The sequence below is a fragment of the Cervus elaphus genome, chromosome X (assembly GCF_910594005.1).
Source record: "Cervus elaphus chromosome X, mCerEla1.1, whole genome shotgun sequence".
Taxonomy (NCBI): Eukaryota; Metazoa; Chordata; class Mammalia; order Artiodactyla; family Cervidae; genus Cervus; species Cervus elaphus.
The window spans coordinates 76,166,426-76,179,092 of NC_057848.1; the positions used below are offsets into that span (position 1 = coordinate 76,166,426).

Sequence of the window (12,667 nt, forward strand, 5' to 3'; positions counted from 1 at the left end):
GGTTTCTTCCATAAGGGTGGTGACATCTGCATAACAGAGGTTGTTGATATTTCTCCCAGAAATCTTGATTCCAGCTTGTGCTTCATCCAGGTTGGCATTTCACAAGATGAATTCTGCATATAAGTTAAATAATCAGGGTGGCAATATACAGCCTTAATGTACTCCTTTTCCAATTTGGAACCAGTCTGTTGTTTCATGTCTGGTTCTAACTGTTGCCTCTTGACCTGTATATAGATTTCTCAGGAGGCAGATAAGGTGGTCTTGTATTTCCATCTCTTTAAGAATATTCCACAGTTTGTTGTGATCCACACAGTCAAAGACTTGGGCATAGTCAATAATGCAAAAGTATATATTTTTTCTGGAATTCTCTTGCTTTTTCTATGATCAAGTGGATGTTGGCAATCTCATCTATGGTTCCTCTGCCTTTTCTAAATCCAGCTTGAACATTTGGAAGTTCTCAGTTCATGTACTGTTGGAGCCTCACTTGGAAAATTTTGAGCATTACTTTGCTAGCGTGTGAGATGAGTGCAATTGTGTGGTAGTCCGAACATTCTTTGGCACTGCCTTTCTTTGGGATTGGAATGAAAACTAACATTTTCTAGTCCTGGGCCAACTGCTAAGCTTTCCAAATTTGCTGACATATTGAGAGCAGCACTTTCACAGCATCATCTTTTAGGATTTAAAATAGCTCAACTGGAATTCCATCACCTCCACTAGCTTTGTTTGTATTGATGCTTCCTAAGGCCTACTTGACTTCACATTCCAGGATGTCTGGCTCTAGGTGAGTAATCTCACCATCATGGCTATCTAGGACATTAAGATCTTTTTTGTATAGTTCTTCTGTGTACTCTTGCTACCTCTTTTTAATATCTCTGCTTTTTGTTAGGCCCATACTGTTTCTGTCCTTTATTGTGCCCATCTTTGCATGAAATATTCCCTTGGTATTTCTAATGTTCTTGAGGAGGTCTCTAGTTTTCCCATTCTATTGTTTTTGTCTATTTCTTTGCATTGTCCACTTAAGAAGGCTTTCTTATCTCTCCTTGCTATTTTTTGGAAATCTGCATTCAGATGGGTGCATCTTTCCTTTTCACCTTTGCCTTTTGCTTCTCTTCTTTTCTCAGCTATTTGTAAGGCCTTGTCAGACAACCATTTTGCCTTTTTGCATGTGTTTTTCTTGGGGATGGTCTTGATCACTGCCTCCCATACAATGTTTCAAACCTCCATCCATAGTTCTTCAGGCACTCTATCAGATCTAATCCCTTGAATTTGTTTGTCACTTCTACTGTATAATCATAAGGTATTTGATTTAGGTCATACATGAGTGGTCTAGTGGTTTTCCCTACTTTCTTCAGTTGAAGTCTGAATTTTGCAAAAAGAAGTTCATTATCTGAGCCACAGTCAGCTCCTGGTCTTATTTATGCTGACTGTATAGAGCTTTTCCATCTTCGGCTGCAAAGAATATAATCAGTCTGATTTCAGTATTGACCTTCTGGTAATGTCCATGTGTAGAGTCATCCTTTGTGTTGTCGGAAGATGGTGTTTGCTACGACCAATGTGTTCTCTTGGAAAAACTCTGTTAGCCTTTGCCCTCCTTCATTTTGTACTGCAAGGCCAAACTTGCCTGTTACTTCAGGTGAGCCACGCACAAGATGGCACAGTAGAAATCTTCTCCAAAATTGCAACTCGCTGCTGAACAACCATCAACAGGAGAATTTTGGATCCCACAGGGAAAAGAAAGATGCCCTATGTCCAAGGGCAAAGGATGGCAGGAGGGGCAATATAATGTTTAGAATCAAACCCCATGCCCGCCAGAAATGCTCGGAGGGCTCAAACAAAACCTTGTGTGCACCAGTACCCAGAGACCCCCACAGAGACTGAGCCAGACCTGCTTTTGGGTGGTTGACTGTTTCCTGTGGAGGAACAGATCAGTAGTGGCCTGCTGTGGGGACAAGGGCTTTGGCTGCAGCAGACCTGGATCACATAGAATATGATATAAGCATTCTTGGAGGAGGTTGCCATTAGCCTCACACTAGAGCCGCTGAGCAGATGAACCACAAACTGCAGAACAATTATACCAAAGAAATTCTTACACTGTTAAGAAAGCTCTAGGACCCACAACACATTTCCCAACCTGGGGACCTAGCAAAGGGACTGAGAACCCCCAGAGAATTTGACTTTGGAGGCCAGTGGGATTTGATTACAGAACTTCCACAGGACTGGGGAAACAGACTCTTGGAGGGTACAAACAAAACCTTGTGTGAACCAGGAGCTAGGAGAAAGGAGCAGTGTCTCCACAAGAGACTGAGCCAGACTCACCTGTGAGTGTCCAGGAGTCTCCAGTGGAGATATGGGTCAACAGTGGCCTGCTACTGGGTCATGGGCACTGAATACAGCAGTGTGTACACAAGTCCTTTTGAAGTAATTACAGTCATTACCCCTACCATAGTTTGGCCTCAGGGCAAACAACAGGGAGGGAACACAGCCCCACCCATAAACAGAAAATTGGGTTGAAGATTTGCTGAGCACAGCTCTGCCCATCAGAACAAGACCCTGGTTCCCCCACAGTCAGTCTCTCCCATCAGGAAGCTTCCATAAGCCTCTTATCCTTATCCATCGGAGAGCAGATAGAATGAAAACCACAATCACAGAAAACTGACCAATCTAATCACATGGACCACAGCCTTGTCTAACTCAATGAAACTATGAGCCATGCTGTGTAAGGCCACCCAAGTGGACAAGTCGTAGTAGAGAGTTCTGACCAAATGTGGTCCACTGGAAAAGGAAATGGCAAACCACTTCAGTATTCTTGCCTTGAGAACCCCATGAACAGTAATGAAAAAGTCAAAAGATAGGACACGGAAAGATGAACTCCCCAGGTCAGTAGGTGCCCAATAAGCTACTGGGGAACACTGGGGAAATAACTCCAGAAAGAATGAAGAGATGGAGCCAAAACAAAAACAACACCCAGTTGTGGATGTGAGTGGTGATAAAAGTAAAGTCTGGTGCTATAAAGAACAATATTGCATAGGAACTTGGAATGTTAGGTCCATGAGTCAAGGTAAATTGGAAGTGGTCTAACAGGAGATGGTAAATGTGAACATTGACATTTTAGGAATCAGTGAACTAAAATGGACTGGAATGGGTTTATTTAATTCAGGTGACCATTATATCTACTACTGTGGGCAAGAATCCCTTAGAAGAAATGGAATAGTCCTCATAGTCAACAAAACAGTCCAAAATGCAGTACTTGGGTGCAATCTCAAATATGATAGAATGATCTCTGTTTGTTTCCAAGGCAAACCATTTGATATCACAGAAATCCAAGTTTATGACCCAACCACTAATTCTGAAGAATCTGAAGCTGAACAGTTCTATGAACACCTACAAGACCTTCTAGAACTAACACCAAAAAAAAAAAAAAAAAACAAACCCATTAACGTATGACCTCAATAAAATTCCTTATGAATATACAAGTGGAGGTGATGAATGAATTCAAGAGATTATATCTGATAGACAGAGTGCCTGAAGAACTATGAACAAAGGTTCATAACATTGTATAGGAGGTGGTGACCAAAACCGTCCCCAGGAAAAGAAATAAAAAAAGGCAAAGTGGTTGTCTGAGGAGACTTTATAAGTAATTGAGAAAAGAAGAGAAAGAAAAGTCAAAGGAAAAAGGAAAAGATATACGCATCTGAATGTAGTGTTCCAGGAAACAGCAAGGAGAGATAAGAAAGCTTTCTTAAGTGAACAGTGTAAAGAAATAGAGGAAAACCATAGAATGGGAAAGACTAGAGATCTCTTCAAGAAAATTAGAGATACCAAGGGAACATTTCATGCAAAGATGGGAATAATAAAGGAGATAAATGGTAAGGACCTAACAGAAGCAGAAAAGATTAAGAAGAGGTGGTAAGAATACACAGAAGAACAATACAAAAAAGGTCTTAATGACCCAGATAACCACAATGGCGTGGTCACTCACCTAGAGCCAGACATCCTGGAGTGTGAAGTTAAGTGGGTCTTAGTAAGTCTTACTGTGCACAAAGCTAGTGGAAATGATGGAATTCCAGCTGAACTACTTCAGATCCTAAAAGATGATGCTGTTAAAGTGCTGCACTCAATGTCCCAACAAATTTCAAAAGCTCAGCAATGGCCACAGACCTGGAAAACATCAGTTTTCTTTCCAATCTCAAAAAAGAGCAATGCAAAAGATTGCTCAGACTACCACACAATTGTGCTCATTTCACATGCTAGTAGGTAATGCTCAAAATCCTTCAAGCTGTTTCAACAGTACGTGAATTGAGAACTTCCTGATGTACAAGCTGGATTTAGAAAAAGCAGAGGAACCAGAGATCAAATTGCCAATATTCATTGGGTCATAGAGAAAGCAAGGAAATTCCAGAAAAAAATATATATTTCTGCTTCATTGACTATGCCAAAGTCTTGGACTGTGTGGATAATAACAAACTGTGGAAAATTCTTAAGGATATGGGAATACCAGGCTGCCTTACCTGTCTCCTGAGAAACCTGCATGGAGGACGAGAAGCAACAGTTAGATCCAGACATGGAACAACATACTGGTTCCAAATGGGAAAAAAAATATGACAAGGCTGTACATCATCACCCTGTTTATTTAATTTATATGCAGAGTACATCATGTGAAATGCTTGGCTGGATGAAGCACAAGCAGGAATCAAGATTGTTGGGATAAATATCAATAACCTCAGATATGCAGACGATACCACTCTAACGGCAGAAAGTGAAGAGGAACTAAAAAGCCCTTTGACGAGTATGAAAGAGGAGAGTGAAAAAGCTGGCTTAAAACTCAATATTCAAAAAGCTAAAATCACGATATCTGTTCCCATCATTTCATGTCAAACAGATGGGGAAAAAGTGGAAACAGTGACAGATTTTATTTCCTTGAGCTCTAAAATCACTGGGGACATTGACTGCAGCCATGAAATCGAAAGACACTTGTTCCTTGAAAGGAAAGCTATGACAAACCTAGACAACACATTAAAAACAGAGAGATCACTTTGCTGACAAAGGTCCATATAGTCGAAGCCATAGTTTTTCCAGTAGTCAGGTATGGATGTGTGGGCTGGACCATAAAGATGGCTGAGAGCCAAAAAATTGATGCTTTTGTATTGTGGTGCTGGAGAAGACTCAAGAGTCCCTTAGACTGCAAGGAGATCAAACCAGTCAGTTCTAAAGGAAACCAACCCTGAATATTCTTTGGAAGGACTGGTGCAGAAGCTCCAATACTTTGGCCACCTGATGCAAAGAACTGATTCATTGGAAAAGAACCTGATGCTAGGAAAGATTGAAAGCAAGATAAGAAGAGGATGACAGAAGATGAGATGGTTGGATGTCATCATCAACAGGACAGACATGAGTTTGAGCAAGCTCCAGGAGATGGTGAAGTATAGGGAAGCCTGGAGTGCTGTAGTCCACGGGTTTGCAAGGAGTTGGACTTGACTTAGCAACTCAACAACAACAATGGTCAGACCGCAGAGACTTTTCAAAGTGTTCTGAAGTCTCTAGCATTGCTCCGAAGTTACTTGTTGCCCATGTCATCACTTGAAGTGGTGGATTTCTCCACACTCTCTTGGTCCTGCACTGGCTAATTTTGATTCAGTTCCTCTTTTCTCCAGTGATACTTGTTCCATGATGTTGGTCTTCTAGCTTTCTTAGGTAAGAGTTTTTTGAGAGGCTGTTTTCTGCAAATTCCCTGAACGTGTTTTTTGACCTCTGTAGTTGTCTTGGGAACCTGAAGGGACAACAGAGTGAGCACAGATGGACATTGGTTTGGGGTAATTTTTGGGGAATGAATGGGAACTAAGGCTTCATGAGCAGGGATGTGGGCTGAGGATGGCTCTGGCAGGCAAGAACAGGGTAGAGGTCTTGGCGAGGTTTCAATGAGGAAGAGGGGGAGGATCTTGGGTGTGGTCATCTCACCTTGACCCTGCTTCTGGACTTGTGTTGACAGAGCATCTTCTTCCTCCTTTTGATGCTTGGGATCAGTTATTTCATACCTATGCTAAGGAACTGTGGTTTCCTGGTCACTTTCCCTGTGTCAAAATTTCCTAGCAGTCGACTTCAGGCCTCCTGACTGGCCTGTATACACCACTCCCCAGGATAATAAAGGCCACACTCTTTAGGTTTGTTTGATCAAGGGTAGCCCTGGGGAAGAATCTTAAGACACGACAAAGAACCATCCTGACATATCCATGGGGACTTGTGGGAAGAAGTGAAAAGGCCAAGATACTTTGGTTGGAGAAAGGGGACATTTCTTTAGTACCTCTAAAGAACCTTCTCAAACTGACTGACCACTGCTTCCTACCATCCCACATTCAATGCTGGTGGTCACATGGCAGGGAACAGGCCTTACCATCAAGCCTTTCCCCATGGCCAGCCATTTCAGTGGTTCAGTGTTATCTCTCACCCTTTACCACGAACTGATTTTTGTATGTTCTTACAAAAAATCCCTTCAAGGTAAAATGGATGTATTTAAGGTTCCTCAGAGATGTGAATCATCTCACTTCCCTTATGAAAATTTCTCTTATATACCTTGAACACCACTCACTTCTTGGCTACCACCAAAGAAACTTTCCATCCCACTTCCTCTTCTGAGGACCCATATAGCTCTCCTCAGTTTTCTACTTTCCAGATTGAAATCACTGCCTTAAGTATGTTTTTAGTATACAGATTTTCCCAACTGGGCATCTTAGTTTTGTTTCAAATCTGAGAGGGAGGTCAGCACACCTCACAAGTCATAGTACCCAGATGAGTTTTAACAGGCTAAGGCAAGTAAGGCAGATATTAACCTGCCAGATATTGTGCTGGATGTCTGCATGTACGAAACTGCATTCTTCCTTGTCCACCACCTCCTCAGGGAACTTGGAGATTCAGAGTCCTAGCCTGAATGGTGCAGACTCAGATCCACGAAGGGCAGGAAGTCAAGGCTCTGTTGAAATCAGCAAAGGTAAGAGTCCCAGGCCTTGACAGATATGAAAGTAAGTAAGGACCCTGAAGGAGAGCCCTGAGGGAATCCTGGATCCCAGAACAGAGTTGGTCCTGTGAGGCCTTGGGGTGGGATGACCACTTGCAGCACTTTCTGACATCCGAGTCTCAGAAAGACTGGGGACCTGGTGTAAGGGGTGGTGGCTCAGAGGGGCAGATAAGAGAATCCCAGGTCTTGCTGGTAGTCAAGGTGAGGACCCTGAGGGAGGACTGAGGGGATCTTGGACCTCAAACAGAGGGACACCCCCCCCCCACCAGATTCCTACCCTTGCTGTCAGCCCTGCAAGGACCCGGAGCTGAATGAGTACAGTAGGCCTGTTCTGAATTTTTGACATCCCAGTCTCAGAGAGACTGAGGACTCGGTGAAAGGGGCAGGGTTGCAGGTGGGCAGAGGGGAGAATCTCAGGTTCTCTCAGGAGTAAAGGTGAGGACCCTGAGGGAGGACTGAGAGGCCCTGGACCCCAGAACAGAGGTGATCCCTGGAATGCTTTAAGGCAGGATGACCCCATGTAGCATTTCCTGACATCTGGGTCTCAGAGAAACTGGGGACCTGGTGAAAGGGGCGGGGCCTAAGGTCCGCAGAGGGGAGAATCCCAGGTCCCGCCTGAAATCAAGGTGACGACTCTGAGGACGAACTCAGGGGACCCTGCGAGAACAGAGAAGGCTCTGAGAGGCCCTGGTGTGGGATGTGCACAGGCAGCATTTCCTGACATATGGTCCCAGAGGGACTGGGAATCTAACTTAAGTAGCGGGTCCTCGGTTGGAGAGAGGGGAGAATCCTAACAGGAGTCAAGGTGAGGCCCCTGAGGGAGGACTGAGGGGATCTTGGACCCTAGAACACGGATGGAGGGTGAAGTGTCCCAGAGAAACCCGTCCCTGCCCTCAGCTGTGGTAAGTCGCGCGGGGCGCCACGAGCCCGTGGCAGCCTATGCTGACTTCCTCATCCGGGTCTCAGAGAAACCCGCCCCTGCCCTCAGCTGTGGTGAGCCGCGGGGCGAGATGAGCACGTGACAGCCTGTGCTGACTTCCTCATCCGGGTCTTGGAGAGCGTGGGGTGACCTGTGCTAACGGTCGCGGCTTCGGGTGGGCAGAGGCAGAATCCTAGCTCCTTCGTGGACTAAGGTGAGGATCCTGAGGGACGACTGAGGGGACCCTGTGAGAACAGAGAAGGCCCTGAGAGGCCTTGGCGTGGGATGTACACAGGCAGCATTTCCTGCCATCCGGCCCCGGAGGGACCAGGAATCTAGCTTAAGTAGCGAGTTCTTAGTTGCAGAGAGTGGAGAATTCTAACAGGAGTCAAGGTGAGGCCCCTGAGGGAGGATTGAGGGGATCTTGGACCCTAGAACACGGATGGAGGGTGAAGTATCCCAGAGAAACCTGCCCCTGCCCCTGCCCTCAGCTGTGGTAAGCCGCACGGGCCACCGTGAGCCTGTGGCAGCCTGTGCTGACTTCCTCATCCGGGTCTCAGAGAGACCCGCCCCTGCCCTCAGCTATGGTGAGCCGCGGGGCGAGATGAGCCACGTGACAGCCCGTGCTGACTTCCTCATCCGGGTCTTGGAGAGCGGGGGTGACCTGTGAAAACGGTCGCGGCCTCGGGAGGGCAGAGGCAGAATCCTAGATCCTTCGTGGACTAAGGTGAGGATCCTGAGGGAGGACTGAGGGGACCCTGCGAGAACAGAGAAGGCTCTGAGAGGCCCTGGTGTGGGATGTGCACAGGCAGCATTTCCTGACATATGGTCCCAGAGGGACTGGGAATCTAACTTAAGTAGCGGGTCCTCGGTTGGAGAGAGGGGAGAATCCTAACAGGAGTCAAGGTGAGGCCCCTGAGGGAGGACTGAGGGGATCTTGGACCCTAGAACACGGATGGAGGGTGAAGTCTACCAGAGAAACCTGCTCCTGCCCGTAGCTGTGGTAAGTCGCGCGGGGCGCCATGAGCCCGTGGCAGCCTGTGCCGACTTCCTCATCCGGGTCTCAGAGAGACCCGCCCCTGCCCTCAGCTATGGTGAGCCGCGGGGCGAGATGAGCACGTGACAGCCTGTGCTGACTTCCTCATCCGGGTCTTGGAGAGCGGGGGTGACCTGTGAAAACGGTCGCGGCCTCGGGAGGGCAGAGGCAGAATCCTAGATCCTTCGTGGACTAAGGTGAGGATCCTGAGGGAGGACTGAGGGGACCCTGCGAGAACAGAGAAGGCTCTGAGAGGCCCTGGCGTGGGATGTGCACAGGCAGCATTTTCTGACATCCAGGTCTCAGAAACACTGGGGACCTGAGATAAAGGGCGGGGGCCTTAGGTGGGCAGAAAGAAAAATCCAAGGTCCTGCGGGGAGTCAAGGTGGGAACTCGGAGGGAGGACTAAGGGGAACTTGGGCCCCAGACCAGATTGGGCTCTGGGAAGCCCTGGGGCGGGATGGCAACAGGCACCATTTCCTGACATCCCGGTGTCAGAGAGACTGGGAACCTGGTGAAAGGGGCGAGGCCTCAGTGGGGAGAGGGGAGAATCCTAACTCCTAACAAGAGTCAAGGGAAGGGGTCAAACCCCTGAGGGAAGACTGAGGGGAACTTGGACCCCACTACAGATGGGGACTGCACAGATTTCCAGCCCTGCTGACAGCCCTGAAAGCCCCAGGGGCTGGATGAGCACATTAGGCCTGTACTTAACATCTGATTTGGTGTTTGAGAGAGACTGGGAACCCTGAACCCCAGAAAAGAGGGAACCTCACAAAAACATGCCCCTACTGTCAACCCCAAGAGGCCCCAGATGGGATGGGGGAGGGGTTACAAATGTGCTGTTTCTTGACTTCCTGCTTGGTCACCTAAGGTGAGGTATCAGCATATGGCATTGTACTCAACTGCACAGAGCTAGGAGGCTCAGGCTTTGTCAAGAGTAATGGTGAGGACTTTGAGAGAGAACTGGCTGAACTCATGTGAAAATGTACTAAGCCCCACCTACCCCTGCCCTTTCTGTTGGCCACAGGAGGACCTGAAGCAGTTTGACTGCATGTGGTGCCCTCTCATTTCTATCTTTGTTTTCACATACAGGTGAGACACTTCACTTAAGAAAGGTGGACTGAGAAGGAAGAAGAAAGAAGGAAGAAGAAAGAAGGAAGGAAGGAAGAAGAAGAAGGAAGCTCTGCCAGGCATTAAGGTGAGGACTGAGCAGACCTCCCCTCCAATCCCAGGACAGATGGACCCCACAGTATTCAGCCACCCCTTTCTCTTCCCCCTGGGGAGGCCCTGGGCAGGCATAGTTAGATGTGAAGCCCCATAACTTCCTTCTGTTCACTCTAGGGATCCTGTTTTGAGAGTTTTGTCTCAGGCCTGCAGTGAGGAGAGCCCACATCCTGCCAGGGCAAAGGTGAGAGCCCTGCATGAGCACAAATGGGACCACCCATCCCAGAAGAGGGAGAACCTCACAGAGTCCACCCTCCTACCAGCACCAAGGGGCCCAGCACCGTGCCAAAGTTTACAGCCGAGGTGCCCCCCTTGTTTCCTCTCACAGGGGCTCCAGGAACCAGGAGGTGAAAGCCCAGGTCTGAGGCTCAGGTCACAGAGCTCAGGTGACAGAGCAGAGGAGGTCCAGGCAGCACAAGGAGTAAAGGTGAGGTGAGGTGCCTGCCCTGAGTGTGCACCAGGCACGGACTCCCCACCCCAGAACAGACAGGACCCCACAAGACCCAAATCCCTTCCCCCTTCATCCCTGGAACCTTGGGCTGTGCTGTCTGCACCCTGGGGAGCCACCTCACGTCCTCGTTCGGATAGCCAGGGGTCAGGCCACTGAGGAGGAGCTCCTCTATGAGGCCCGAGAGCACCCCTTGGGAGGAGACCTGTAAGTGGCCTGAGTCAGACTGCCCAGGGTGGATTTCTCAGTCGAGGCCGCTCACACCCCCTCTCTCCCCCAGGCCTGTGGATCCAGTTCTGCACTGTCTGTCCGTACTCTTGCTACCAGGAATCATTATGCCTCCACCTCCAAAGCGTTTGTGTTACATGAAGTGTTGGAGCTGCATACTTAAGGAAAACGTTCAGTCCCAGAGCAAGAAATGGGGACTTTGGAGTGCACAAGTTCCTGAGTGTGAGGAGGAGAGGGAGCATACCTCATCATCCTCCTCCTCCTCCTCCTCCTCTTCCTCCTCTTCTTCCTCCTCTTCCTCCTCCTCCTCTTCCTCCTCCTCCTCCTCCTCTTCCTCCTCTTCTTCTTCCTCTTCCTCCTCCTCTTCTTCCTCTTCCTCCTCCTCCTCTTCTTCTTCCTCCTCCTCTTCCTCCTCCTCCTCTTCTTCCTCCTCCTCCTCTTCCTCCTCTTCCTCTTCCTCTTCTTCTTCCTCCTCCTCCTCCTCCTCTCCCCACCCCACCTCCTCCTCCTCTTTTCTGACCCCAGGCACCATGATTGAGGTTCCTGGTATTGCTGGGACACCAAGTCCTTTCCGGGGTTCTCAGAGAGTTTGGACCTTGCCCACTGCCCAAGCAACCACTCCATCAATCATATCAGATCAGGGCTCTGGCAGTGGAAAAAGAAAGAGGCCATGCACTCCGCGGGCCCTGCCAGATGGTGGGCATTTGCTCAGAGATGCTATAGATGATAAGGTGGGGGATCTGGTGTCATTCCTGCTCCTCAGATATCACAGAAAGGAGGTGGCCACAAAGGCAGATATGCTTAGTGTTCTCAGAGATTACCAAGACCTTTTCCCTGTGATCCTCAGCCAAGCTGCTGAGTGCATGGAGCTGGTCTTTGGTATTGATGTGAAGGCGTTGGACTCCACAGGTCTTTTCTATGTCTTGGTCAACACCTTGGGTCTCACCTACAATGATCTGTTGGGTGGTGATGAGGAGAGCATGCCCATGGCTGGCCTCCTTGTAAATACCTTGAGTATAATCTTCGTAGATGGCAACTGTGCCCCTGAGGAAAAGGTCTGGGAAATGCTGCGTATCATGGGGCTGTATGCTGGTATGAACCATTTCATCTATGGGGACCCCAGGGAGCTGCTGACCCAAGTGTGGGTGCAGGCAGGGTACCTGGAACACCGGCAGGTGCCCAATAGTGATCCTGCCCGCTATGAGTTCCTATGGGGTCCCCGGACATATGCGGAGACCACTAAGATGAAAGTCTTAGAGTTTTTGGCCAAAGTCCATGGTACCACCCCCAGTGCTTTTCCTGACTTGTATGAAGATGCTTTGCAAAGTGAAAAAACAGGACCCCAAACCAGAGTTGTAGCCAGGGCCAGGACCAGGGCCAGGGCCACGGCCAGGGCCAGGGCTGGGACTTGTGCCAGGACCAGGGCCTATTCCAGGGCCACATCCAACAGCTCCTCTTGCCCCAACTGAAGTGGAGGCAAATGTTTCATTCTGTTTGACGAGAACAGTCACTTACCTAAGTAGTGGAGAGGCAAGATGGGGCTTGGGAGTATTGAATATATTATATCTTTGTGTTCCTGCTGTGTACGGGTGATTTGGAGATTTTTTTTTTCTTTTTGGTACTTTTCAAATGCTGTTCCTATTAACAAAAGGCTTAATTAACTTCAAGTTCTAAGTTTACAAATGACATTCGTCAGAAATGTATTGCTGTTTATCTGGTTTAAGAAGTGAACATTTTACCTATTTTGTAGCTACAGTTATTGTCATAAACCTGTATAAGTGATGGTGAACTCCTTTAGGTTTT

General features: G+C 48.1%; 1 protein-coding gene and 1 long non-coding RNA gene across 3 annotated transcripts; both read left to right on the forward strand.

Moving 5' to 3' along the window:
• Positions 1 to 8,040: 8,040 nt before the first annotated feature.
• On the forward strand, positions 8,041 to 11,210 carry LOC122688986. Of its 2 annotated transcripts, none has more exons than XR_006339638.1 (5): positions 8,041 to 8,142; positions 10,057 to 10,162; positions 10,306 to 10,372; positions 10,517 to 10,615; positions 10,917 to 11,210. It is a non-coding gene; the product is annotated as an uncharacterized LOC122688986 (long non-coding RNA). The 2 variants fall into 2 exon arrangements; XR_006339637.1 differs by lacking the exon at positions 8,041 to 8,142 and adding an exon at positions 9,046 to 9,161.
• Positions 11,211 to 11,394: 184 nt separating this feature from the next.
• Positions 11,395 to 12,333, forward strand: LOC122690356 (melanoma-associated antigen 10-like). Its single transcript, XM_043897391.1, has one exon. It carries the CDS (start codon positions 11,395 to 11,397, stop codon positions 12,331 to 12,333), a length of 939 nt encoding a protein of 312 aa, XP_043753326.1.
• Positions 12,334 to 12,667: the final 334 nt, after the last annotated feature.